This window comes from Saimiri boliviensis, chromosome 2 (genome assembly GCF_048565385.1).
Source record: "Saimiri boliviensis isolate mSaiBol1 chromosome 2, mSaiBol1.pri, whole genome shotgun sequence".
Taxonomy (NCBI): domain Eukaryota; kingdom Metazoa; phylum Chordata; class Mammalia; order Primates; family Cebidae; genus Saimiri; species Saimiri boliviensis.
In genome coordinates this window covers 42,188,394-42,216,106 of record NC_133450.1, presented here as the reverse complement: position 1 = coordinate 42,216,106, position 27,713 = coordinate 42,188,394, and the positions used below count along the sequence as shown (strand labels likewise).

Here is a 27,713-nt window from a genome sequence, read left to right as displayed (position 1 = left end):
GAGGCTTAGAGTGACTTCTTTTGCTTTAAAAAAAAAAAAAAAAAAAAAAAAAGGCATGATTTCCCTTTAGAGTGGAAGCTGACCATGACTGTAAATGGCTCTGTAATCTTTGGGTTTGAGTCACCCTCTCCATGTTCTGCTCTTGCGTTTGGATGCAAGCCAGCACAAGGATAACTGTTCTGCTTGGTCCTCGTTGTTTAATAATTGCCCCTTCTAAACCACTTTCCTTTCTCCAGCTTCACCAAGGGGAAGAATTTAAATGTTGATTTCAGATTTCTTCTCTTCCCTCTGGAGTCTGTCTCTAACGGGTAAAACATGTAGCTTTTTATAAGTTTAAGTACTTTGGAGCAAAGTTTATGGAGTGCTCTTTTGTCCCCTAAAAATAAGACAGGCTCCGAGATGGCCAGGACAGCTCCACTGGGGTCCATCTGAAATGCTTGTTTTCCTTTTGGTCAGAACCTCCTGCGAAGTCCGTGCTGGAGCTGCTAAGAAGGAAGACAGGTGCACAGAGCCTTCGGGAATACAGTGCAGGGTGTGCTGTCATAGAAGTATAAACTTGGGCACCCTAGGAGCAAAGTTGATATTGCTTTCACTGTCTGGGGACATCAGGACAGACTTCATAGAGAAGATGTGAGATACTTGGGCTGAGGGCAGAATTGGTAGCCTAGAATTACATTGTATTCTTAATTGAACCCTCTTGGGATCCCAATTTGCGTGATCTGTCTTGTTAATAGCACCTGGTGTGAGAACAGTCATGGTGTTGCCTTTACGGCTCATACAGTTCTGAGCAGTCATCCCCAAACTATGGCCCGCGGGCCACATGCGGCCCCCTGAGGCCATTTATCCGGCCCCCCCGCCGCACTTCAGGAAGGGGCACCTCTTTCATTGGTGGTCAGTGAGAGGAGCACAGTATGTGGCGGCCCTCCAACGGTCTGAGGGACAGTGAACTGGCCCCCTGTGTAAAAAGTTTGGAGATGCCTGGTTCTGAGAATGCCTAAAATTAGACTGAAAACAGGATTAAGGTGTATAACCTGCCTTTGTGGCCTTGGGCATCCTGTGACCAGGATGAGTCACATCCTTGTGTTGCCCAGTTGTGTCTTCTGAGAGCTGCATTCCAAGACTCCCCCATGCAGAGCTGATTGTCATAATTGACTGACAAAACTGATGGCCCAGAACTTTCTCTCTCCGCACGATTCCTGCTGCCCGTGATAGCAGCTGAGTAATAAGCAGTCAGGCCTCTTACCTGGGACATTAGTCACAAGCTCTTAAGCAACTGTGGATCAACTCTTGAGACCGTTGTGGGTTTCTGTTAGCGCTTGTTCTGTTGCCCAAGAAGATCCTTTCCAAGACCTCAGCAGGCATAATGGCTTTGGGAAAATGCAGAAACTCAGTGACCTTGTTTGGAAATGGGAGTGAGAGTGTTCTGGGCTCAGGTCCACACAGGCCTGGCCTGTCAGGCTAGGACACAGCGTTGATAAAGCTGGGCTCACGGGCTTTGTCCCCTGGGCCGTGCTCTCTCCTGGGGCTGCAGACTAGTGTATCTAACCTCAGCCAGGTGCCTCGCTATCGTATGCTGTGGGCCCAGAGGAGCCAGGCAGCCAGGCCTTATAGCGCTTCCCAAGTCAGAAAAACTTGTGGAAGAACAACTGAGAGTGGTGGCCTCCCTCACTGGACAGGATTATCCTCACCCCTGCCCCCGACCCATGCTGCTCTGATTGCAGCCTCCCATAGGTTAAATTGGCTGTGTTCTTACTGTGTGTGTGTGTGTGTGGTGGGCCCAGGGGAGGAAGCAGCTTCCACACTTCAGCCCACCGAAAACTGTCACTTATATGGGATGTGGGATTCTGCATGGAGAAAGGCTGATTTGAAGTCAGGGCTGGGTTTGGGTTAGAGACATAGAAAGCTTGCTTCACTGAAGTGGATGCACGGGTGCTCAGCATGCCTTCGCCTTCTGCCCCTGACACCCGGGGAAGCTGCTGCTCAGAGCAGAGAAGTCTGTTCTGTGTTCCATTGATCTGTGCCATGAAAGCTTTGCTGCTTTAACCACACTTACTGGGGATTCCTGAAATACTGGACTTGGTTTCTATTCCTGGCGTTTTCTAGTGGCCACTCTTTGTAAGACCTCCATGGCCAGGCTATATCAACTCACAGGACATGGTGTGGAAACCAGTCACGCCAGTTCTGTCATCACCCACCTCCTCCAAGCCAGCAACGTGATCCAGGCTGGACAGAGACCAGCCTTTTTCCCTGGGCCATGCAGGCCAACAGACCTTGATTCTCACACTGAAGCAGGAAAATAGAACCCTGACGCAACTCACAGTGAATGCGACATTCCAGAAAGAGCAGTCAGCTGCAGCTACTGTGAAGATGCCACAGCAAGGAGGAGCGAAAAGCGAGGAGCAAGGGGTTGGCGGTGGGGAGCTCCAGGCGGCCCAAGGCCATGGCAGCCTCCCACAATAGCAGTTAACCACAAAGCTCCAGGCCACCTAGCATCCCCCGCATGACCTGCAGCCTCTTCATCACTGATCAGCCCATGTGGGTTGCCTCTGAGCATATTGTTCCTTTAAAAATCAAAGTGTAATTGTCTCACCCAAAAGGTCAAGCTGCAGCTCTGTCCCGTCTAGACTGTGCCTGTGAGGCTGGCAATGCCACCCTCCCTCTATAACAGTGCCCTGGGCTATCGGTGGCGACAAGAGAACCAGGTGCCTGTGCTGAGAAGCAGACTGTTGTAGGAGAGCACTGCCTTTTATTTACAGACAGCTTTATCAGTACGCGGCCACGTTCCTGACCAACCTTGAGGACGCTTTACCAAACAATCCTACTGCTGAATATTCACTTCCTTCACTTGAATTTGCTCTTAGTGATTGGAGAAGGGATGGAAAATGCTTTGGACTGGAGTCTCCATAATCTGCTAGGCTTCTTGTGCACCTGGGATACCCACAAACAAATCCTGTTCTCACTCTGGGTTTCCTTTTCCTAGTTAACATCTCCATGAACCTACTGGCTTTCGGACAGAAACCCAGGAGCCATCATTTCTGCTGCTTCTCTCTGTCCATTTCTAAGTGGTTATCAAGCCTTATTACTGATTTTGCTTTCACTGAAGCCCTGCATCCTTTCCCCTAACTGACTCTTTATTTTCCATTCCATTCATCACCTTCTTGGTTCAGATCTTAACATCTCTTCCCTGGACGGTTTCAGCCTCCTCACAGCGATCTTTTCTTGTCTAGCCAAGAATTTGTTACTCCCTTAATTAGGGAGAGTCAGTAAGTTCCTTTTGCCTGATATCTAAAAATCAAAATTCCATAGTGTGGCACTCAGGACCCTTCATGGTTTGAAGGACTTAACTTTCCTCTGTAGCCCTGAGATTTTTTCATGGCCCCAGCGCTCCTGCGTCCTCTGCTGCCTGCCCCTCAGCCTCCTCCACCATACCCAGGGTTCTCTGAGCCCACCTGCACAACACACCACTGGGCTTGCTGCTGTGCCCCCGCTCCATCCGCCTGCCCATGGCGGCCTTCTCACTCCCCCTTCCCTGCTTAGGAGACTCTAACTCATGCTTTCAGACCCAGCTCAATTTCTGCTTCTGCTGTGAGGCCACCTCTTTCTCCTCCCACTGGAAGGAATTGTTCTGTCTTCTGTTTCTGCCATAGCACTTGGTTCATACCTTCATCATGCCATGAGGACCATACAGCAATTGGTGTGTTTCCTTTCCCTGTGTATCCTGTCCATAAATGTGTGTGTATCTGTCTATATATAAAATATATATATCTGTTTCACACACACACAAGACAAACAAACAAAAAACCCAAGTATTTCTTTCTTCTCTTTTGTTTTTTGAGACAGGCTGTCACCCTGTCACCCAGGCTGCAGTGCAGCAGTGCACTCTCAGCTCACTGTAGCCTCAACCTCCTGGGCTCAAACGATCCTCCCACTTCAGCCTCCCAAGTAGGTGGGATGACATGCCTCACTGGTTTTTGTTTTGTATTTTCTGTAGAGATGGGACTTCACCAAGTTGCCCAGGCTAGTCTCAAACTCCTGAGCTCGAGCAATCTGACTGCCTCAGCCTCCCAAAGTGTTGGGATTTCAGGCGCCCAGCTGACAAGTATTTCTTAAGTATGCTATGCCAGGAATAACGGTGAACCGCATAAACACAATCCCTGCCATCATGGAGCTTCTAGCCTAGCATATATTTGTCTCCCATTATACTGTGAGTCCCTTGCAGATGAAGATTAGCTGTGCTCCTAGTGCCATTCACCACCACCAGCACACAGTGGCCACCTCCCCTGTGGGTGTTCACTCTGACTGTAATGGGTAGAGATGAGTGCTAGAGTGGAGGATGGGGGAGAGCCTGAGTACAAGGTCAGTGGAAAGGCCAGAAAAGCCACATTCTGCCCTCAGTTTTTAAAGGCCAGCCTTCGTTTTCCTGTGGTTAGCCCATTCTTGTGGACCCATCATCTTGGAGCCATGAGGCGAGTTCTGAGACTTGATCTAAATTCATCCAGATAGCACAGAGAAGTTTGTTCCTTTTGAAGTGTGTGCAGGAAGCTCACATGGCTGCACGTGGCCACTGTGGTCTGAGTGCCCATCCTGAGAGGTGGATGGTTCGGGGTTTGGCTGCCCTATCTCGTGCTACTCTTTGTATCTTTCAGAGATCTGAAACTGGACAACGTCCTGTTGGACCACGAGGGTCACTGTAAACTGGCAGACTTTGGAATGTGCAAGGAAGGGATTTGCAATGGTGTCACCACGGCCACATTCTGTGGCACGCCAGACTATATCGCTCCAGAGGTGAGTGCAGCTGCTTGATACAGCTCTGAAATCTGAGCTCTCTGGTAACTCTGACCAGAAGTGCCACTGGCTGCTTTTATGTGCTGCAGCTTTCTGGGCAGCGTTGAAAGCCGACACCTCCAGACTCATTTATGGCTCACTGGGTGAATGATGGCTGAAAATGGCCTAAGTCCCTCTAATAAGAATTTGAGTTTAAAAAAAACTGTTTTTGTAAACTTCGCAGTTGCTTTGGGCTTTAGCCCTAAATGAAGACAAAGTATGTGCCACTCATGTCTATTTATTTTCCTCTTCGTCTCTACTTAGTGATTTAATTCCAGCCTCATTTAGCAGAACTAAAGAAAGGCTCTTGAATCCTTGAAATCTTCCCATATGAGTGAATGAACCAGTCTCCCTTTTTTTCCACACATATCTTTCCAGAACCCTTCTGTCTGAGATCTGCACAAGCCCATCACTGTGACCCAATCAGGCCATAAATGTTTGCTCACTTAGATGAGAAAGCATCTCTGAGTTGACTTCAGGGAAAACAGATCACTCTGTCAAAATGGAATGAAATATGCATGCCAGCACAGGAGACTTTTTAAAAAAAATCTGATCTTTCCTAATGCACAATTTCCCTAGTTATGAAGAACACATTTGTTAATCTGATATATGAAGCACCTTCTCACGCTGCCCCTTTTGCACAGATCCTCCAAGAAATGCTGTATGGGCCTGCAGTAGACTGGTGGGCAATGGGCGTGTTGCTCTATGAGATGCTCTGTGGTCATGCGCCTTTTGAGGCAGAGAACGAAGATGACCTCTTTGAGGCCATACTGAACGACGAGGTGGTCTACCCTACCTGGCTCCACGAAGATGCCACAGGGATCCTAAAATCTGTAAGTTTGGCTTACCCAGCCAGCTTCTGATCTATTGCAAACCAGCTTGTTCTATGTGCCTCTTGCGTCTTTTCAATACCTCCCACCAGTAAACCATCAGCTGTAACTAAAATTTGTCTTCTAATCTAAAGAATCAAAGAACTGGAGTTTTCTCAAGCTGTTACTCTCTCTTATGCAATAGACCCTGTCTTATGCAGTAGTTATTTTGGGGCCAATTTCGATAGCCCTTGATAACTTCGTTTGCCAAATAACAAGTATTTCTAGCACTTCATCACTTTAACTGAAGGGAGGTGATGTTTCCCCTTCATACAGTCAAGCTACGCCAGAGTTTTGGGTCAAGTGAATGCTATTCCCAGCCTGTTATTGTATCAATTGTGTTTCTGTTGGCCTGTCCAAGGAGCAGGATGAAGGGGCCTTTCTCTTAGGGCTGGGAGAGGAGAAAGGAGGTTTTCCAGACCTCTGCAGATCTCTTTTGCCTCCATGTCATCCTTATGCAAGCCAGATGCCATGCCCAGGCTGCCCGGCAATGTTGTAATGGGTCACGTTGAGAAAGTCTTTTTGTGTGTGCATTTAAGGCACTGTGCTGGATGCCTTCTTTTGAATTGAGGAAAAAATATGGATTGGACACCTTTATGTTGAAAATAAAGTACATGTAATTTGGGTCAGTTCTGTAACCACATTAGTTGAGTTCCAAAATAATGTATTTTCACCTACTATATGCAGAGGATTTACAAAGACAAATAATCAGTTTTTCGAGGAGGGAGAAATCAGAACAATCTGTATTCTGTTGGATAGTATCTATGGCATAAGAACTACTATCTTTAAGTTACACCCTTCCAGTAATTTTAGACAAAACTAAATACGAGAAATATTTGCTATCTTGTTGAATGGCTTGTTTGTCTTTAGAAACCTCTAGTCCTATAATCAGTGCCATTTCAAGGACATTTTGTATGTGGGTCACTGTGCACTGGGCTGAAGGCTTGACTGTCCCTGAGAATTCTCCACAATACTAAAAGGGAAATAATCACAGAAATCCTTCTGAGGCAAACATTACCAAAGTGAATCATAACTCGTAACTCGATTCTCAAGCTGAGGTGCCAGCGCCCTCCTGAAACTGAGAAAGCACTAATCCCACAGAAATAAAAGCACAGTACTTTGGGATTCTACCAGATATCTCCTATCTCACATGTTTTTTGTAAGAACAACTCATTTGTTATATTAGAAATTTTAGACCGAGGAAATCATAACTATGGGCTTTTATAATTTTATGGGAAAAAAAGAGTCATAGAGAAGGACTTGTCTTCGTGCATTTGTGCTGTGAAGTTTCTTAACTTCCTGAAGGGAAATGTACTCACCTAGGTTGGCTGCAGCCAGTTTTGATACCATAAACTGCGATAACACAGCCTCACCCGTGCTGCAGACGGAGGCGGACTTTGCATGATCACCTTCCTACTTCCACGCCCAGAACCTGGTGTTTTGAGATTCCCACAGCATGCCAGCCTTCATCATACTAATGGTTTTCCATGCTGCACATATTTAATTCAATTACTGTACCTTATTTAGTAGTTTTAATATTTAGAGGAAGGACCCCAGAGTTCGTAATTCTTTATGGCTTGAAATGAAAATACTATTTCAAGCCATAAAGAAATGCCTGTGGTCAGAATTGGTGTATAAAGGTCACTAGGTTTGATACCATGAAGAGTAGGAAATAAAAGTCAATTCATGCCTCAGGAAATTTTTATGTTCTCTAATATAAGTGCTGGATTAGCAATCCAGATCAGTGTTTCTCTGATAAATACCCTATACCTTTTGAATCCAGGTCTAGTAGTACTCTTAAGAGGTCACATCACCATTCGAGTTGGACATTCCTTATTCTTTGTCTTTACATTTTTAGAAGTCTTCAGCCTCATTCTAGTGTTTCAGAGTCCTCTTGAGAGAGTTCTTTCCAACTAAATCTGAAACCAGGTATCATCCCTTTATCCTAGAACCTAGGACAAGTACTAGCAAGGTTAAGATTCATATGGAATTTTTAAGACTGTTTCTTTTTAACCAGATCAGCTCAATTACTTCAAGCTATCTCTTTTATGTAAATATGAATATTTTTTGTAACAAGCACATATTTTTGTCCAGTAATCGCCTCCATGGTCTCTCCTCCGAGACGAAACAGCCTCTGGTGCCTAAGGAGACTCGCATCCAGTGGACACTGAGGTGTTCTTTCTCCTTGAAGGCTCACTTTCGGGAAGCTACGAGTCCCTTCACTTCTCTTTATTTCAGCTCCATTCTCATGCCAGCTGCTCTGCTGGATGGAGGCAGCAGCGCGATTGTTACATACCATGTGTCTAGCACTCACTTTCCTGAAGGACACTCGATGTTCTCTCTGGGTGTCTCCCACATAGGAAGGAGCAGGGGCTCTGGGCTCACAGTGCCAGGCCTGCCTCCCAGCCCTGTCACCTTCCAGTTGAGTGACCTTGGTGAACCTCTGTGCCTCTCTGAATCTCAGTGTCCTTGCTTGTAAAATACAGGTAGTAAAATCCATACCATAGGGTGATTATTCGGATTACGTGGAAATAACATAGGTAAACTTCCTGGTCACATAGTAAGCATTCCGTTTCTTCCTCCTTCAAGGCATATACCTTCAATGTAATTTTCTGAAAAACACTTGAATGTTGTCAGATAAAATTACTTAAAAAAATTCACTAAGAGGATTTCTGGGGATTTTTTTTTTTTTTTTTTTTTTTTTTTTGCACATTTTACTCTCTAGGCCTAAAAACAAGAAGCTTAAGTGGTATAGATGAGAACATTCAGCTAGGCTTTGCAGGGGACTAACACATTTAAATAGAAATGTGATCAAAGAGAAGAAAGAGTGTTCAGAGCACTCAAGACTTGAGGAGAAACAGTGAGGAGGGAAAGGCATCGGAATGGTGTTGGTTAAGAACCTGCCTCCAGAGCAGAGCTGTTTGGGGCAGATCTTGGCTCCTTGACTATAGGCTGTGTGACCTTAGGCAAATGGCATAATTCTTGCATGTCTCAGTTTTCTCTCCATTTCCTTGGGCAAATGGCATAATTCTTGCATGCCTCAGTAGGTGGGGTATCCAACCTATAGGTCTACTGTGTGGTTGGCACGAGATAATGTGTGGGTGCCTGAAGCAGTGTTTGGAACAGGGTGCGTGCCCAGGAAGTATCCTGTACTGTTACCGCCGCAAGCTGCTTGCATGAAATGATTTTTTTTTAGACTCTGCCCTTATCTCTGAAAAAGTATTACTTTGTCATATCAGGAAGGAGGGTTCAAGAGAGCAAGGTGTGCTATACAAACCACTCAGGTTGCTTTCTGGCTGTAATTACAATTCAATTTAATTAGGCAGATATAATTATTTTACTGCCGGAAGAAAACTTAGAGATCGTCCATTCCAACCCCCTCACTTTTTAGATGAGGAAACCATGAGGCGCTGAGAAATTGTGACTCATCAAAGGCCTTTTGACATGTTACATAAATCAATTGGGGTCTTTGTGCACTGCTGATGAGGATGAAAATGGTGTGGATAATGGTATGGTGGGAGGTTCTTCAAAAAATTAAACAGAATTACCATATGATCTAGCACTTCTACTTCAAGAAATTTGCCCAAAAGAATTGAAAGTGGGAACGCTAATAGATAATTGGACACCCATGTTCATAGCAGCATTACTTACAATAGCTCAAGAGTGGAAGCAACCCACGTGTCCCTCAACAGATGAACAGATACATAAGATGTGGTACATGCACTCTGAACAAGCATTCATTTGGTTGCACAGGGCCAGATCAAGGTATACTTTACCAATATTGACTTTACCAATATTGACTTGACGCCTTCTTCCAGAATTTTATGACCACCTAAGATGAGGCATTCTGGGAGCTTGGTGACTTCAAGAGTTCCTATTGTGAACAATTGAATCCATTGGATGGTGTTTTGCATCATTCTAAAAACAGTAGAGAAATCATAAGTGCTAAGTTTTGAACTGTAATTATTTGTCTTTGCCCTTAATTTTATAGAGCTTTGTGACCATGAAAAGCATAAACACAGAGCTGGAAATAGTTGAAAAATATTTTGTCCAAATCTCTGGTTTATAGATAGGAAACTGAGGTCCAGAGAGCTGAAGGGACTTTACATATTAGAATGGAAAGAACACACCCCAGACCTCATTTGACTTCTGCCGCTGGTTTTCAGTCTGTAAAGGTGTGATAATAACACCCACAGTACCCACTTCAAATAAGGCAATATACATGAAAGCATTTTCCAAGTGGAATGCACAATGCAAGAATAAGTGATTAGTATTGCTAACTTTTGAGTAGTAATTTCACAACACACTTAGAGGTGTCATTATCCTCATCTTCTCCTTGAACAATTCAACAATATCATCAAGATCATTAAGTGCTTAATTTCACACAAGGCTATGGTAGGCATTTATTCCTAAGGAAATTGTATTCTTGTTTTTCCAGGAGCTTTTAAATCTTGACCAAAGACACGTAGGTGGGGTATAAATGGCCAAATAGATATTGATCTGTTTATTTATGTAATAGGCTTATATCAGTGCATACATGCATAGCAGGCATGGGTTCTACAATGCTCAGATGCTGTGCAAGGTGCCAGGGATCCAGTGATGAGCAATGAAAACATGATCCTGCTCTTGTGGAATTTACAGTCCATTGGGGTGGGGAAGGAGAAAGAAACTTTAAAGAGCAATTATACATTAACTATGTATTTACAATTTAATGAGAAAAGTAAATATCCAAGGTTCTTTGAAAGCGTTTAGCAGGCAGATCTAACCTGATCTGGGCCACCAAAGGAGGCCTTCTGGAGAGATGACATTTAGTAAGGGCTGGAGAGAAAGTAGTCTTGAAAGTCAGAAAGGAGCAGTGCATTTGAGTAGCTCAATGGCAGGCTGGCTGGAGTGGAATAAGCAAAGGGGTGGGGCGAGGGGAACTGCAGGGGAGGAGGCTGAGGAAACAGTGAGAGCCCAAAGAACGTCCTTGGCCACACGCAGGAGTCTGGACTATCCAAAGTGCCAGCGTAAGTCTTTGAAGAATTCCAAGCAAGCATGAGTGATACAATCACTACTTCATGTGTAAAAGATCACCCTGGCTATTGTATAAAGAGTGGATCAATAGACTGAAGTATTTACAGATGAAATGATTTCTGGGATTTCTTTCAAAATAATCCAGGAGTTGTGGGGAGGAACAGATGAAACAAGATTGGGTGTGTGTCAGTAACCATCAAGGCTGCGTGATGAGTACATGAGGGTCTGTATTACTGTCGTCTAAAATGTCCACAATGGAAAAGTTTTTAAAACCCACTGTATAAATGAATACCTTATACAAACAAGCTCAGCATGTGTGTATGAAGAAACGTTTCTAGCCTGTATAGAAAAAGTGATCTCCATCTTCACAAATGAAGGGAAATAGTTTACAACACAAATATACAGAAAGAGCAAATGATGTGAGCCACATACAAGCTCTTGCCTGTGGATCTGGCCACATCTCTTAAATCCAAGTGACAGTCTCAGGTTCCTGGCCCGGGAGTCTGTGTCACCCTGATGATTTTTTTGCCACAGACAAAATTAAGCAGTGGTTTTAGCACAACTCATTTCTTGAGTGCCACTGAAGAGTTTCTATGCCTTCTCAAGATGTGTCCTTCATCCCCCAGGGTAGTAACAAAGTGTACCCCAAAGAAGCATTTTTAACAGAAAAGAGACCCAGGAAGGAGAGAACCCTCATTGTTGGACTTTGCCCCATGCTACCTTCTTGGTGCCCTGGGAGATCTTTTCTCACCCGGCTGGATCTGCCCTTTCCCACAGAGAGGCAGTAAAAGCTGAGATCTCCAAGCCAGCCTTTCTCAATGCCTCTCTTTAGTATCTTAGTGTGGGGGCCATCTTTCTATGGCTTCCTGAGATCAAGATTTTCTGATGATCTCTCTTTGGGACTGTATGTTCCGAATTGTTCCTACAATTGGTGTCTACTGGATATTTTGCCTGCCTTTTTTTTTTTTTTTCCTTTAAGAGAGAAAGCTTGTTGAATTCCCTGTGGCCTTTTTAAATGGAAGGTATTATTATTATTCTGTATCTGGGGAAACTGTTCAGACACCTGTTTACGTTACATACCACAGAGATACAAATGCTAAAGACCTCAAGGCTTCATCCAACATGATGTCAGCGAGTGCCTACATGCAGGGTTGGGGAGGGTGGGTCCTGTCCGGCATTCCTCTAAAAGTATGCAATTGGCAAGGCAGGCTCCAGCATTTTCTGACCCCTAATATAACATTACTGTCCCCAGGGGCCCTCCCTGTCATCACCTTTACCACTGCCCTCTCCACCCACAACACCCCCAAGGTTGTGGGCTTGTGAATTCTTTGTGTATAGCTGTTCAAACATTTCACATAGACGTGGGTAGTAGACAAAGGACTTGCTTGTGAGAACATTTCCCATGGCACTCAGAATCAGTGGATGCAGGAGTAGAGCACGCACACCAGTGTTTAGCCCAGGATTTCTACTTGAAAAGAAATTTCCAAATCATTAACCAGTAATCTCACATCTAACAGTAACTTTATGTGCACCCAAATAAGCACACTGGAAAGACTGTTTTTCTTGCTTCCGTTTCTGGCTTTCTCATCTTTGCTTCTGATGTTTCTGTTCAATACTTAACATGTATGTGCCCTAAAAGCAGCCTCACCTGCGACTCGCAGAGAATGGAGTATTCAGACTGGCAGGATCCTCAGAAGTTAACACAAAAAAGGCCTAGGACAACACACACATTTGTGTAAAGAAAAAAATAAAAGGCATTCCAGCTGTTATTTCTTATTTTTATTTTTTGTATTTGGTTTGGGAATATATACTACCTGTTTTCTAGTGTCACCATGTCATCAGGTATCTTAGGCTGGCACTAAATTATCCCAAAATGCTGATAACAGTGAAACAAAAGAAAGTCTATTGTCTATTGTTTGCTTAGGGCTTCTGAGGTTCCACTAAGTTTTGCCCTCGTCTAGGTTCAGAAAGGCTTGGGGAAGTCCCAGGCAAATCCAGAGCTGAGGAAGCTGATGCCTTGTCTCAGAGGTTAGTGCTCCTTTGCTAATCATCTCCAGCGAGAAATCACGTGGCTCAGGGTCTACTCAGGTGAAGTCAGCAGGCTTGTCTTTGAGCTCACACAGGTGGCTGGGGTAAATCAGTGCTGAAAGGAGCTGGGTGCATTCTCCCGAGTCACCTTTGTTGACTCTGGAAGTACTGTAAGCTTGGCATCAGAAGGAGATTATAAAGTGCTTTTGTTCCTAAGCTTCGTAGAAATTAAAGTGTGTATGCGTGTGGGTTTCTCTGTCATCCAGCCTCTCAGATTCCATCATCGAAGCATTGTCTGCAGGAATCCTACTTGCCTCTGGGCACAAAGGAGGGAGAACGAAAGTGAATTCGGGGACCCTCTTGTAGCCCTGAGTGTGTCCCATGTGTGTCACCAGGCAGTGAATTCCAGGAGCATTGACTGTCTTCCTCTCCATTTCCCTACTCCCCTCCTGGGAGAGGCTGGAATGCTCAAGGAAGCCACCAAAGGTGGTCAGCCAGGAGAAGGCTGGGGAAGAGGAGGGCAAAATGGGACCTGAGTAACACAGAGGGTCCAACCCAGATCATTAGGACTGATTTTTCAAACACTGTTATGGGGAAATCCAAAAGAAAGTAATCAAAAGATCCTTTATTAAGAGGAGTGGTTAACATGCAACCTGCAGTCTGTCGCCAAGACTGGAATGCCTGCATGAGGAAAGGAAGCTGCCCCACAGGCCTCTTAGAAACCCCTAGTGAGGTTAACACCTTTCGGAAAATGAACCATTTGCTCACAGATCAAGGCTGGTGTCTGCAGGAAACAGAAAAACACTGCCCTTCCCAGAGATTCTGTATTTGGGTCTTTTAAAATAATATAATTTTATTAAAGTTCTTGTTCTCTACTTCTTCTTTTTCCCTCATTAGATTGTAAGTTTCCTAAGGTTGGAGGTCCTAACATTTTATTTGTAAATAGCAGTGTGAAGGGTTTTTTTTTTTTTCCTTTACTTTTTAAGAGTACTCATGCTACGTCTCATTTATGTCCGTCTCTGCCAGGAAGATAAAGATGTCAAAGCTTTTGTAAAATGGCCATGGAAACTTCCTGTGTGGAGATTTGTTAACCAGTGTCTGTGGGTCAGAAAAGCTTTTTGTTTCAAGTTAGAAAAACTGGAAACAAAAGTAGTTGACTCTGTTGGTTTTTGTTTGTTTGTTTTTTTGTCTTTACCAACTATCAAAGGTCAATAATTTGGGGCCGTTGATCATTAGATTTGGTTTGGATGTCAAAGATAATGCATACCCAGGATAAAGAAGGGTGGCTGGGTGACGTGGCTCACACCTGCAATCCTAGCACTTTGGGAGGCCGAGACAGGCAGATCATGAGGTCAAGAGATGGAGACTGTCCTGGCCAACACAGTGAAACCCTGTCTCTACTAAAAATACAAAAATCAGCTGGGTGTGGTTGCACGCGCCTGTAGTCCCAGCTACTCAGCAGGCTGAGGCAGGAGAATCATTTGAACCCGGGAGGCAGAGGTTGCCGTGAGCCAAGATCATGCCACTGCACTCCAGCCTGGTGACAGAGGAAGACTCCATCTAAAAAAAAAATAAATAAAATAAAAAATAAATAAAAAAAAAACGGATACTGGCCTCAGTTTCATCAGAGGAGAATAAAGGACACTGTATAGTCCCCACTGAAGAATCTTTTTTTTTTTTTTTTTTTTTTTTTTTTTTTTGAGACGGAGTTTCACTCTTGTTACCCAGGCTGGAGTGCAATGGCGCGATCTCGGCTCACCGCAACCTCCGCCTCCTGGGCTCAGGCAATTCTCCTGCCTCAGCCTCCCGAGTAGCTGGGATTACAGGCACGCGCCACCATGCCCAGCTAATTTTTTGTATTTTTAGTAGAGACGGGGTTTCACCATGTTGACCGGGATGGTCTCGATCTCTTGACCTCGTGATCCACCCGCCTCGGCCTCCCAAAGTGCTGGGCTTACAGGCGTGAGCCACAGCGCCCGGCCCGAAGAATCTTTATTTAGCGCTCACTCGTCTTCAGTAGCTACAGTTGGGAAATCATGCCTGGAAAAAATAGTTAGTATAGCTTGGGCATGTAGAGTAGCAGCAGCTTTTTCTTAACCCTGGGAAGTCATTGGAGAGCAGTGAAGTCCGCCCCGTCGGTCAGAGCTGCTTGGGACTGGTTTGTCAGGAATAAAGGCATGTTGTCTAGCAACAGGCATTGGCGCAGCTGCATGCCCTTGGGTTTCCATCCCTGAGACTCGCCTCTAACCTTTACCTACGTTTATCCAACAGTGTCCCATGAGCTGCGTGAAGACACAGGGAAGCAATAGTGATCATAAAACACAGGAAAGGCGGGTGTTGGGAGCCTTGGAAAGGAATTGAGTATGTGCTCATGAAAGGCTGCCGAATTCCAGTCACAGACAGTATGAAAAACACAGCCAGCAAACCCACCACGGATTTGAGCACTGTCCCTGTCCCGCTACAGGAATGGTACAGGGCATTTACCATCATGAGTTTCATTAGGAGAAAATAAGGTACACTGTGTAGTGTGTCTCTGGAGATATCTTACAGAATATTCTGATACTGGTCGGTTATAACCTGCCAGATAAGGCACCGACCCACCGGCCTTCTCAAATACACCCACATGCCCACTTCCTCCATCACTGGCTCAGGGAGATCAGCTAGAGCAAGTTTATTTCACTTTATTTTTTTCTAAAGAAAAGCCCATCTCAGACTCAAGGAAAACAGAGCATCCGTAGCTGAAAGAAGCACAGTCTTCAAAATGCCAGCTTTTTTTTTTCCTCCCAGAGTTTTTAGTAATAAATGCAAAAAGAGAAGAAAGAAAAGAGTCCCTTGACATAGGCACAGACTGTGGAGGCTGCTGGTGTGTCCACCCACCTGATGCTGGACAAGCCAGTCCAGCTCTGCTGCAGGTGTTTTTAGTGACACACTCCTGTTCCTGCCAGGAAGCCCTCTCATCACTTAATCGTATTGAGTATTACAACTATATTATGTGTTCTCATTTTTCTTATAATATACTTAAATATGTTTCCTTTAACTTCCACTCCCTGAACTTACTTCTCCCTGAACTTATTTCTCGTCTAATCCCTCTTCTGGCTGACAAATCTTCGAGTATTTGAAAATATTAAGTTTCCTTCTGTCTTTTCTTCTCCAGCATAAAGACGCTCAGTAGTTTGAAATAAAACCAGGTGGTCAGGCTGAAGAATGCCTCAGGTTTTTTCCAGGCCTGTGACTTTTCTCTCCCTTCTCTTAGCACCTGCACTGTGTGTACTTCTCAGCCCTTCTGCCTCCATATAATCAGAAGAAAAAGAATGTCACATGAGCCAGCAAGGAAGTACAACATAAGGAAACACACAGAGTGCTGTGAATTCTCATCAGGTGAAGTCCTGAGTATCGTTTAATAGGAGAAAATAAAGCCAACTGTGTAGTGTGATCTCCTCACCTGTCAGTCCAAGTATCTTAACCCAGAATCCAAATAAGAAGATTGGTGGCCTCAAGAGGAGATCTAGCCTCGTGACTGAGAGCAGAGACCTGAGTTCAAATCCTGACTCTAGCACTCCCAAACTGTGTGGCAGGTGACAGATGGGTCTGCTTCTCAGTTTCCTAATCTTTAAAATGGAAATAATAACCACAGTTGCCGTGAGGATTATATACAATGAATTTGGAACACTTAATACCTAGTGCAACAAAAGAGTATGCAGCATACATAAACAGTAGTAATGCCTACCACCTGTTAAGCTGTGACTTGTATGAAACTGTATCATTCTCTACTCTCTGTACTCCTGCAGCTGCCACCTTCTCAAACTGGTGTGCACGTTGCTAGTTCCAGCCCTGCCCAACACATTGTATCCAGATCCAATCTGAGCGGGCTAGAGCACCTCACCTTCTCTTGGCTTGTCCAGTGTTCCATAGCAGCACCATTCTGTATAAGAACCTGGACTTGGGAAGATTACAGTTTGTTTCCCCAGAGTGATTCTGGAAATCTATTGTCTGTCCTTTTCACCCTTCCAAGCCCCATCCCACTTCCACTCCCAGTGGACTGTCATCAGCCCCATCTTACGTTTAAATGTCTGCTCTGCCTTCTCCTATCAGTGCCAGGTCCAAGCCTGGTGTCTCTCCCATACTGTGCAGCCGCATCCCTGCATGACCACTGCTTGGAGCTGGAGGGTTCTGCTAGCCCGGGGTGTCTCCCCAACAGCTGGCAGGAGGGGTATGAAAGGAGAAGATTGGTCTTCATAACTGGATCGGAGTCTGCATGCGCCAGCAGCATCCTTCATATGGACATGTGCCTGCAACACGCATGCATGGCGTGCTTCTCATCAGCCCCAGGCGGCCATTAGGCTCTATGCCTATGGCAAGGTTGGGTGTCATGGCTGTGAACCATACTCTGTTCTGTGTCCTGTGCTTTTTCTCTGCTCTTTCTCCCCAGGACTCTCTTTAGAGCCATAAAATGCCTTCTCCCCATTTAGGAACATCGCTCTGGAATATTGGCAGGAAGGTTCTGTGGCATGGTTTTCTTCCCTTCTAACTTGCCAGCATTAGCTGCTAACTCTGTCTCTGCCCTTTAAGGTCTGAAATTGAATGAAAGTAGAAGGTCATTTTGTTTGCCCAACAGCCAAATCCAACCATTAGGTAGAAAAGACAGTATTCTCTGGCTCCTGGAAGAAAATCTTATTAGACTAATTACTTTATTTATATAACTTGTTCTCTTCCTATGAAATCAAACAGATTTTGAAAGAAGAAAAAATACTTGTAGCCATTATTTACATTTTAGTGAATTTCAAAGTACGTTTGGGCCCAGTTATCTCAAGACTCGTTATGACACAGGGTTAGTTTAAACTCCGTAATCTGGAACATCCAACAACTCAAAATTGAAGCTGCCTCATGTGTAGCACAAAATGTGATAAGCACTGTACCTGACACCAGATTTGCAAAGACATCCCTCCACTGCACCCTTCTTGCTGCATTTAGTATGTCTGTTCTGTTGTTAATGTAGCTACAATTACATGTTAAAACCTATTGTTTGTAGGCCTAGTGGCTCACACACCTGTAATCCCAGCACTTTGGGAAGCTGAGGCGGGCAGATCACTTGAGGTCAGGAGTTCAAAATCATCCTGGCCAACATGGTGAAACCCTGTGTCTACTAAAAATACAAAAATTAGCTGGGCGTGGTGGCACACACCTGTAATCCCAGCTACTCGGGAGGCTGAGGCAGGAGAATCACTTGAACCCGGGAGGGGGAGGTTGCAGTGAATCGAGATTGTGCACCATTGCACTCCTATTTTTTGTATTCTCATTTTAAGGTTGTCTTAGAAAAGGTTTGCTGTCAAAAAAAAAGAACTTTTCCAAACAGGGTTTGCTAGCATGTGCCTATAATCCCAGCTACTTGGGACGGAAGAGGATTACTTGAGCTTAAGAGTTTGAGACCAGCCTGAACAACGTAGCAAGTTCCTGTCTCAAAAAAAATCAAGAAATAGAAAAATTGTTTTCCAAAGACCGTTCCTCCCACTGCACTGCTGGAGCCTAGGAAAGTGAAGGCAGGAAGAGATCTTGTTCTCTCTTTCCTGGCTATAGAGGAACAGGGAGAGCCAGATGAGCCTCAGGGTCAAGGCTGACCTCAGAGTTTAGTCTCTCAGCAGCTTTCTATCTGTGCCCTTGCCTTTAAGTAGAGCAGGATGGACCTACAAGTGTGGGTCCCATTAGGGACATAAGCAAATGAAGGCAGTTTTCTACAAAAGAATGATGCTGTCACTGTTGACAGCAGTGGGAACAGAGTGTTTAGGGAGAGTCCTGTGCCCAGCCTAGGAGAGCAACAAGATACTCACTAATACTATCATTTCTTGAGAGCTTTCTTTGTGCCAGGCACTTTATGTTGATTCTCTCATTGACTCATCATAACTTTGTGAAATATAGGAAAATCTTCATTTTAGAGTTGAGAAATCTAAGGCCCAGAGAAGTTAAGAAATCTGTCCAAGGTCACACAGCAACTCAGTGGTGGAAGAATTATGCAAACACAGGTAGTCATGCTCCAGAGCCTGACTAGTCCTCCATGTCAGAGAAGATACTAGTTCTTTCAGCCTTCCCTGGCTTGCAGAAGGCCTCCCGGACATTCCTCTATAAACCTGGTCCAAATCCCTTACGCGTCCCCTTAGAGCTACCCTCAGGAGGGAACATGCCTGCTTGCTTTCCCCTGCAGTCACACCTCCTCTGAAGTCTGGGAAAGAAAACTGTTAAGTGTCTCATTTTCAGGGCCAGGTGTGCCTCTGATTCCTTGAGTATCCTCTAGTTCAGTTCCACTGAATGAGGACCTCAGCAGGAGGGGGACACAAAGTGAATCCCCGAGTTCTTTTTTTTTTTTTTTTTTTTTTTTGAGACGGAGTTTCGCTCTTGTTACCCAGGCTGGAGTGCAATGGCGCGATCTCGGCTCACCGCAACCTCCGCCTCCTGGGTTCAGGCAATTCTCCTGCCTCAGCCTCCTGAGTAGCTGGGATTATAGGCGCACACCACCATGCCCAGCTAATTTTTTGTATTTTTAGTAGAGACGGGGTTTCACCATGTTGACCAGGATGGTCTCGATCTCTTGACCTCGTGATCCACCCGCCTCGGCCTCCCAAAGTGCTGGGATTACAGGCTTGAGCCACCACGCCCAGCCTCCGAGTTCTTGACCCTTCTCTTTCCCCTGCTCTCCAGTCACTTTTGAGACTTACATTTGGGGTAGAATCCAGATTTTCCACCCTGCTCCCCTCACTCACTCTCTGCAGCTTGTAAAGTGCTTTTCTTGGCCCTAGAAAACATTCTGCTTCCTTTAGTAAATGTGTGCAGAATATTTCATGAAGTCACATTATTTTCCTCTTTGGCCGACTTTCCCTCTTGGACCTCAGTCAGGGAGAAGGTCAGCTGAGGTGAGGCAAGTTTTCAGTGTGACCTTAGATGTGGATGGAAGTGATGGCTCTGAGCAGCACAGTTGTTAACTTACTGCCATTTGGGTCCCCTTGGGGACATAAGCAAGTAATGGAAGTTTTCTGCAAAAAGATTGTGCTGTCACCATTCACAGCAGTGGGAACAGAGTGTTTAGGGAGAGTCCCCTGCAAAGCCTGAGGATGGCAAGCTACTCACCTCCAACTGCATACCTGCACCGATGTGAACTGTGAAAGATTTCAGGCCTGGGACTAATGTTAAGTGTTCCCTTAACTCCTCATCTCCACATCACTGGAGGCGGGTAATGGTAGCACGGCCACCCACCCACTGCCACAACAAACAAATCTACCCTGTTAGCACCACCCCAGACCCTCCTCCTCCGAGTTCTGGTTTCCGTGTTATGGGATTCATCATCTGGCCTCTTCTTGAGCTCCTCCAGCTGCCATCCTGGCTGCTTTTCACGATGCCAGGGGTCAGGAGCCATGAAAGTTGGTGAGTGATGCCAGCCAGGTGGGAGGCAATAGGGAGTGGTGGGGCATGTGGCCAACTGGGGATCTGACGCCCCATGGAAAGTAGCAGCCCCTGCTCAACTCCAGGCCATTTCTAGGAAAGAGGAGTGCAGGCCCAGTGTTCCTGAATATCTCATGTTCCACGACAAGTTGGAAAACCTGACTTTTTATGTGATGTGACATTTCCTAGTGTTTAAATGTTTGAGAAGTAATTAAAATTATTTCAGAACACACCATGTAGACCAAATAAAATGGGTCTGAGGCCTAGGGCTGGTCTCAGTTATAGTCTGTCCCTGTCCCTTTCCACAATCTAACCTACCCTCCCAGCTTCAGCAGTCGCTCAAACGTCAATGTCTCTGAGTGTTAGATGGCCAGTCCTGGCCTGCACCCCAGATTTACCCTAGAATCCATCTGCACATGGGTGCCCACACACCTCCAGAGCACAGCCGAGCCCATCAGCTTCCCAGATTTGGCAGACTGTGAGCTGGTTTTGTCTTTGCTCCACCAACTAAACTACCACTACTACTGACACCGCTGTTAACACTGATACCACAAAGAATCATCTGTTGCTCCTCTTTTGCTCCCTGTTTCTGTGACTCAATACCACTGCCCCATCAGGCAGCCAGGGAGGACCCTGGGACCTTGAACTCTGCTCATTCCCTTCTGTTCCAGATGGTTGGTGGCTTGTGTTCATTCATCCACGACCCTCTAGAGCGTGCTTCCAACTCTTCCTTCTGATCAGCTAGAAACTCTCCTAGTTGCTGAACTTGTCATGTGTTCTCAGCTATTGTCTCAGCCCCTAACTGTTCACAGGTGCTGCCTCTCCATTGAAGATGTATTCATCACACTGTGGCTAGAGTCTTCCCCTCAATTCCTTGTAGCTGTCATCAGTCGCCTCTGAGGGATCCCACCAGCCGCTCCCACGGGTCCTCAGCCATCGCGGCATGCCGGCTGTGCCAGGCACTTGTAGTCCTCTGCGTTTGTGCCAGCTGTGTCTTCAGGCACATTTTCTTCCTTCGTGACTACTATGTTAATTCTATTTGTCCTACCTCTAGTCAAATGCCACCTCTTCCATGAGGCTGTCACCGGCCTTCCCACCACCAGCCCCAGTGTTATTTGCCCGTCCCTCTTCCAGGCTTTCACAGCACTTGGTCTAAGTCTCTTGTCATTTCATCCAGCTGTGTATTATGAAGTTTGCTTGATTCTTCCCCATTCCTTGATCAGCTCCTGGGTGGAGAGACACTGACTTTATCATCTGCAAATTCCTCACAAAACCCCTAGTGTGTGCTGCCTCACATATAGTAGACACACTAAAAACCTTTGTAAATTGAATCAAAGTTTGGTATTTTTTTTGTTTTGTTTTGTTTTGTAAGTCAAAGATGGCTGCATCTGAAGGGCTCAGGCCAAGGTATTAAAAATAAAAACGAAACTTCTTGGTTATTCAAAAGGATCTAGCATAACCCCAAGAGGCTAAGTATCAAGCTATTGAAAGGATTATTCTGCCTGTCCAACTCCAAGGGGGCCGTTTTTAGAGGAGAGACAGCCGTGCCTGGTCTGCTTGTCCTCAGGCAAGGCCTCTTCCACGGTGCCCCCATGGAAGCTTGCATTCAGTGCCAGGGGCAGGGAGAAATGGGCAAGCCTCTTAGACACTGGGGCTTCAGCCACTCTGGCATATAGAGTCCTGCACTGTTCGTCTTGCCCAGAAGAACAAGCTGTACCCACCCATTCACAGGATGTCCTCTGCTCACATCATTGGCAGGCCTGGGAAATTCCCACAAGCCATCTGCCTGTGTTGTGCTGTCCTTGTCTCCTGAGTTTTTTGGGTATTGTTTTTTTTTTGTTAATCAGCTCTTAGAATAGCAACTGCTCTTCCATCAGGAATGGTATCCCATTGACTTTCCTAAGGTGAGAATCTCCTCATTTCTTTTCTGTAAGCATTTCCCCGCTTCCTGCTGGCATTGCACAGGCTTACTCGGTGAGAGTCCAAGCAGTGCGAACTCCTAGCTCTTACAGAACTGAGTTACTTATAAAATACATATCTCCTAAATCCCCAGCAGCCACGGTAAGTGCCTCAGTGGCAGCTGCTCTGATTGGTCCAGTACAGCTCTGAATGCTGCTTTTACTTTTGGGTCCTGTCTCCAACCCAGAACCACCTGTGGCCTTTAATCCCGGTTCCTAGGAGAGAGGAGAAGCGATTAAAACCCTTTCAGTATATTCATGTATGAGCTGCCCTTTGAAGCTTTTTTGAAAGCATTTTGCAAGGTAAAATCGCATCAGGTCGCTTAGGAACTTTTGCAGGCTCCTTCTTCAACATTCTCATTTTCATTGGAATCAACTTGACACATCTGGACACCTGGCATGGCAGGGTGGCCACCTCCAAACACCGTCTTTCCATGTCTTCACCTTCAACAAGTTGTTCTCTGTAAATTCAGCTCCAAAAGAATTTCTATAAACACAATATCGCTTTTGTCTTATTCACAAATGAAATTTGGGAAGAGGTACAGTGTTTGGGGATTGTCATAGGTCTACTTATAGATAACTTAATTTCAAACAACAAAAAAAAAACTTTGTATCCAAGGCAGTTTTCTTTTGATATGGGAAGTTACATCAGCTTAAGTGTCTTTGAAACTGAGACCCACACTCTGGCCATGAAAAGTGAATTATCCTGTACTAGCCCTTGCTCAGGAAGTGATCAGAACACCTTTCTTGGCTCTTTTGTGAAAGTGGATTTAACCTAGCATATGTTTTTTTAAATTAGACTTTAAGTTCTGGGGTACATGTGCAGAACATGCAGGTTTGTTACATGGGTATACATGTGCCATGGTAGTTTGCTGCACCCATCAATCCATCATATACGTTAGGTATTTCTCCTAATGCTATCCCTCCCCTAATCCCCCACCCCTCAACAGGCTCCAGTGTGTGATGTTCCCTTCCCTGTGTCCATGTGTTCTCATTGTTCAGCTCCCATTTATGAGTGAGAACATATGGTGTTTGGTTTTCTGTCCCTGTGTTAGTTTGCTAAGAATGATGGTTTCCAGCTTCATCCATATTCCCGCAAAGAACATGAACTCATCCTTTTTTACAGCTGCATAATATTCCATGGTGTATATGTGCCACATTTTCTTTATCCAGTCTATCACTAATGGGCATTTGGGTTGATTCCAAGTCTTTGCTATTGTGAATAGTTAGCCCAGCATATTTTGATAGGAGCCCAGCACTAAGGAAGTTTCCCAACTGATGGAAATATAAAGACTTTATATGCACACATTGCTTAGCTGTGTGGCAGTGTTCATTTTAGTTTTTGGTCTATGGAGCAATGGATTCTCAGTCAGCAGTGAACCTACTTCAGAACAGCGATGGTGGGGGGAACATCTTGAAGAAAAGCCTTTCATCCAGAGCTATGATACCTTCACTGCATAAGGAAAGTGGCCAAGTTTGTATTTTCTAGAGCCAGGACACAGACCTTTTCAGTATGTCACCTTTGCTGCTGCTTCACACAGATCTTCAAAAATAACGACTCTCACTCTTCTTTCTGTGGTCTCATCAGAAAGTGGGAATCCTGGCCAGCTGGTCAGGTCGCTCAGAAAAATGGCACCGCTGTTGCTGAAAGTAGCCCCATTCATAAGATGTCTGCTGCCCACAACTGCAGCGTTGAAGAAAGGCACACTGTTATAAAGAGCCTCTTTTCTTTAAAGAGGAAAGAAAAATACATGGTGTTTACAGAAAAGAAAACTGGACCCTCCTGCTTTCTTTTTGTGGCCATGTCTGAAATGGAAGTGGGAAAAGCCATAAATCCACACAGGCAATCGCTCCTTTAAGGCATGATTCATACTGACTGTGCTGCCTGTGATGGAAAACCCAGCTAGTTAAGCAAGACCTGCCAGAAAGTCTCGCACAGCTTCTCTACCATGGCTGATTCCTGCTGTCTTGTGACATGCTGGTTGAATATGAATGAATGATTGACACTTTCTCTCTCTCTCACTCAGTTCATGACCAAGAACCCCACCATGCGCTTGGGCAGCCTGACTCAGGGAGGCGAGCACGCCATCTTGAGACATCCTTTTTTTAAGGAAATTGACTGGGCCCAGCTGAACCATCGCCAACTGGAACCACCTTTCAGACCCAGAATCGTAAGTGTCCCAGGCTGTCACAGAGACTTTCCTTTCATCAGATGTCACAGCATTCCACCAAAGTCCATGGACCATGGAACAGCTGGATAGCCCCTCTGGTGACAGACCAGAAATTCAGCCGGACACTGCTCAGGGCAGCCTCCGTGGGGGGAGGCTGGGCTCCTTGTTCATGGGACAACATGTCTTCATGTGCCCAGGTTAATTCTCATGAAGTTTCACTCTCATTTACACAAGCTCCAATTTCCCTTAAACCAAATTAAAATCTTACAGGGTTTAAGAGGCCTGAAACTTTCCAGGTTTCCCGAAAAGAATTTGGCTAATTGAGAAAGTCAATGTTCTAGCCAATTTCCTCATGCTCCTTAGGGGACTTTTTGTGCCTTTTCTAAGCCCCTGAGAACGCAGAGAGGGTGTGAGATGTTGCTCACTTCACTGAGCCTGGCCTTTTGGCTTGGAGTGCCTGGGTCTGTAATAGCTGCTGCAGTACAGAGCCCAGGCCAGGCTTCCTTTGACAAAAGAAATACTGGGAGCTCTAGGAGCTCCTCTCCGAGCTCTGCAGCTGAGGTGCTGGCCTTCCTGAGGGTCCCGCTTGTGGTCTGAAAGCTGAGTTCGTGCTCATCTGTGGGTCAAGAGCTCCGCAGTGGGAAGGTAGAGAAGCCAGGCTAGTGATAGATCAAGAATGATGGGGAGGGCTGGCGTGGTGGCTCACACCTGTAATCCCAGCACTTAGGAAGGCCAAGACAAGACTGGCCAACATAGCAAAACCCCGTCTCTACTAAAAATACCAAAAGAGAAAAAAAAAAAAAGCCTTGTGTGGTAATGCACGCCTCTAATCCCTGCTAATTGCTTGAACTAGGAGGTAGAGATTATAGTGGGCCGAGAATTGCGCCATGCACTCCAGCCTGGGCAATCGAGTGAGACTTTGTCTCAAAAAACAAAAAGTGATAGGGAGAGAAACAACATTGATTCAGATAAGAACAGTGAGAGGTATAACACTCACTTAGAAATGATCTTTGCAGCATTCGTTTATAAAGATACCCAACTTTTAAAAACATACAATTTTTAAAACACAATCACTAACAGCCTACTAGACTGTTGGACACCAGGCACCTGGAGGTAAAGCCGTTGCTGCCATGGGCAGCCCCCTACCAGCTGCCCTGGGATTAGGGAGCCCATGGCCTTCAGAGGCTGGAGCCTATGTAGTCCTAACTGCACAGCTGGTCCAGCAGCGAGTAACGCATCTGCCTAGAGGGCAAAATGACAGACAGTTGTTCCCTAAGCTCAGCACTTCCAAGAAGTCTTTTGGAAACATTTCTTCAAATGTATAGAACTCTGTGCAAAAAATAGGTAGGACAAATGTGAACCTACCTAACCTCTGTTGACAAATACACACCCTCCGTGAGGCCTGCTGGGAAGTGCCGCCTTGGTGAAATCAGAATAAAGGGTGAGTGAGCCAGCTGCTTTTGGATGACCAAATTAATTCTTAGCCTCCCATTATAGCTGGCCTGCTCAGCAAGATTTTCGTGGGATTAAGGAATTGGTGGTTGCCAAATGCCATCATAATGCAAATGCAGTGGAACTGCTGTAAAGCACGGTCTAATCATAATGGTAACTGTAAATAATGCTACTGAACAAGCCACAGAGCACGCCTCTGATCTCACTGGAATGGGCTAAGTCCCATGCAAGCTGAATAAGCCTCAGGTGCACAAAGTCTGACCCGTGTTTCCCTTTTTTTGGCAGAAATCCCGAGAAGATGTCAGTAATTTCGACCCCGACTTCATAAAGGAAGAGCCAGTTTTAACTCCAATTGATGAGGGACATCTTCCAATGATTAACCAGGATGAGTTTAGAAACTTTTCCTATGTGTCTCCAGAATTGCAGCCATAGCCTTTTGGGGAGTGAGAGAGAGAGCACGAGAACCCAAAGGGAATAGAGATTTACCAGGCATTTCCTCTGTGGGAACTTCCCAGCATCAATCAGCCTTAGAACAAGAACCTTACCTTCCAGGAGCGAGTGGAGAACTCTGTGAAGGAGGGAACTTTAAGATACCAACTATTTCGAGTCCAGAGGGAGCCATGGCACTAGAAATAGTTGGTACTGAAATGAGATTTTATGAAGTATACTGTTCAACCTGTGAGCATCTGTGGCTATGGGCTTGGGATGTTAACAGGACCCAAAAGGAGGGAATGTGTGAAGAATAAGTAGATCTGAGGAATTCTGAGCCAAACAGGCTTCTTAATTCAAGAGACAAACCAAGACTTACTCTTGACTGTGCTGTACTCTTCTGTAAGCCAATGAACCCCAACTCCTGGCGGTCTACAAGAAGTCTCTTATTGCTAATGAAGAATTTAAAGATCTTTTTAAGGAAATGAAGGGCTTTCCAAATAGAATGATTTACTCTGAAGAAACAAAAAATGTTATCGCTGAAACTCACAACCTAAAGCCCAGTCTTGAAAATATGTTGTGCATCATGACAACGGCTTCAGCTTCTTCTCTTTTCCTTACTTTCTTTAATAGATATTTATTAAGTGTCCAGTGAAAAGGTGCCACAATACCCGGTATTGTAAACAACAGGCTTGCATTCATGACGCTTTCACTCATTCTGGAGTCTGCTGATTTACTGAATGGTGTTTGCATTCTGTGAAATGCTTCTCCACATTGCGTATGTCCCACTTTTGTCTGCACATAACTCTTTCTTCACAAGAAGGGTCACTGCCACAACAGCACAGTCAGTGGGCAAACTACAGTGCTTGCTGCCTGCCTACCTGGGGAATCTGGTTATGTCTGTATCACTGTGTGCTCATCACTGAAGAATTGCAGGCCACTCATGTCGGTGGCCAGATTTACGGCTTATAAACATTAGCAGTTTATTTATGTTTTAAGATGCAAAGATGTGTGTTTGATATTTACTTTAATAATTAGAAATGGATCTTGTAAACAGGGCATATATCAAAGATGACCTTATAATATGTACCCAAATATACAGTTCAAGACTTTTGTCTGACTGGGAATAAATGCATTTTGTAGCAAAAGGGAGATTTTGTCTAGAATGATTTGTCTCCTTCCCACTAAGACTGTCAATTTCCAATCAAAATAAAACCTCTAGCGGAATGGGTAGAACTCAACTTAACAGAAAAGTCCTGAGAAGAGAGGTTGATGTAAGCTGTGATTCTCTGAAGTAGATGTGGCCTGTCTCTTACTGACCAAAACTTCTTCTGTCCTGAATGAGGGTGATGACTGCTAAGCATAGCGGTAAAGACTAACCCTCAAGATCTCAGGGGCTAGACATCATAAATGTGTATTTCTCATTCACATAGAGTAGCATGTAAGTTCAACAATCCTCCTCCATCTTACAACTATACTGTCTGGAAAATGTAGCTGTGCAAAGCCTCCAGAGCAAGGAAGAGACATGGAGGGGGTGC

The 27,713-nt window shown here is 45.1% G+C and overlaps 1 protein-coding gene across 2 annotated transcripts in view; it reads left to right on the top strand.

Moving 5' to 3' along the window:
* The window catches only part of PRKCH (protein kinase C eta), a 347,816-nt gene extending 320,489 nt beyond the window's left edge, over positions 1–27,327 (top strand). The window contains exons 11-14 of one of the 2 annotated variants that reach the window (XM_003924407.4): positions 4,647–4,785; positions 5,469–5,657; positions 24,151–24,294; positions 26,032–27,327. In XM_003924407.4, the coding sequence (XP_003924456.2) occupies positions 4,647–4,785; positions 5,469–5,657; positions 24,151–24,294; positions 26,032–26,178 (619 nt within the window). In that variant the 3' untranslated portion in view covers positions 26,179–27,327. The remainder of the gene's footprint in view (positions 1–4,646; positions 4,786–5,468; positions 5,658–24,150; positions 24,295–26,031) is intronic. The other variant, XM_074393154.1, reaches the window with a different exon arrangement.
* Positions 27,328–27,713: the final 386 nt, after the last annotated feature.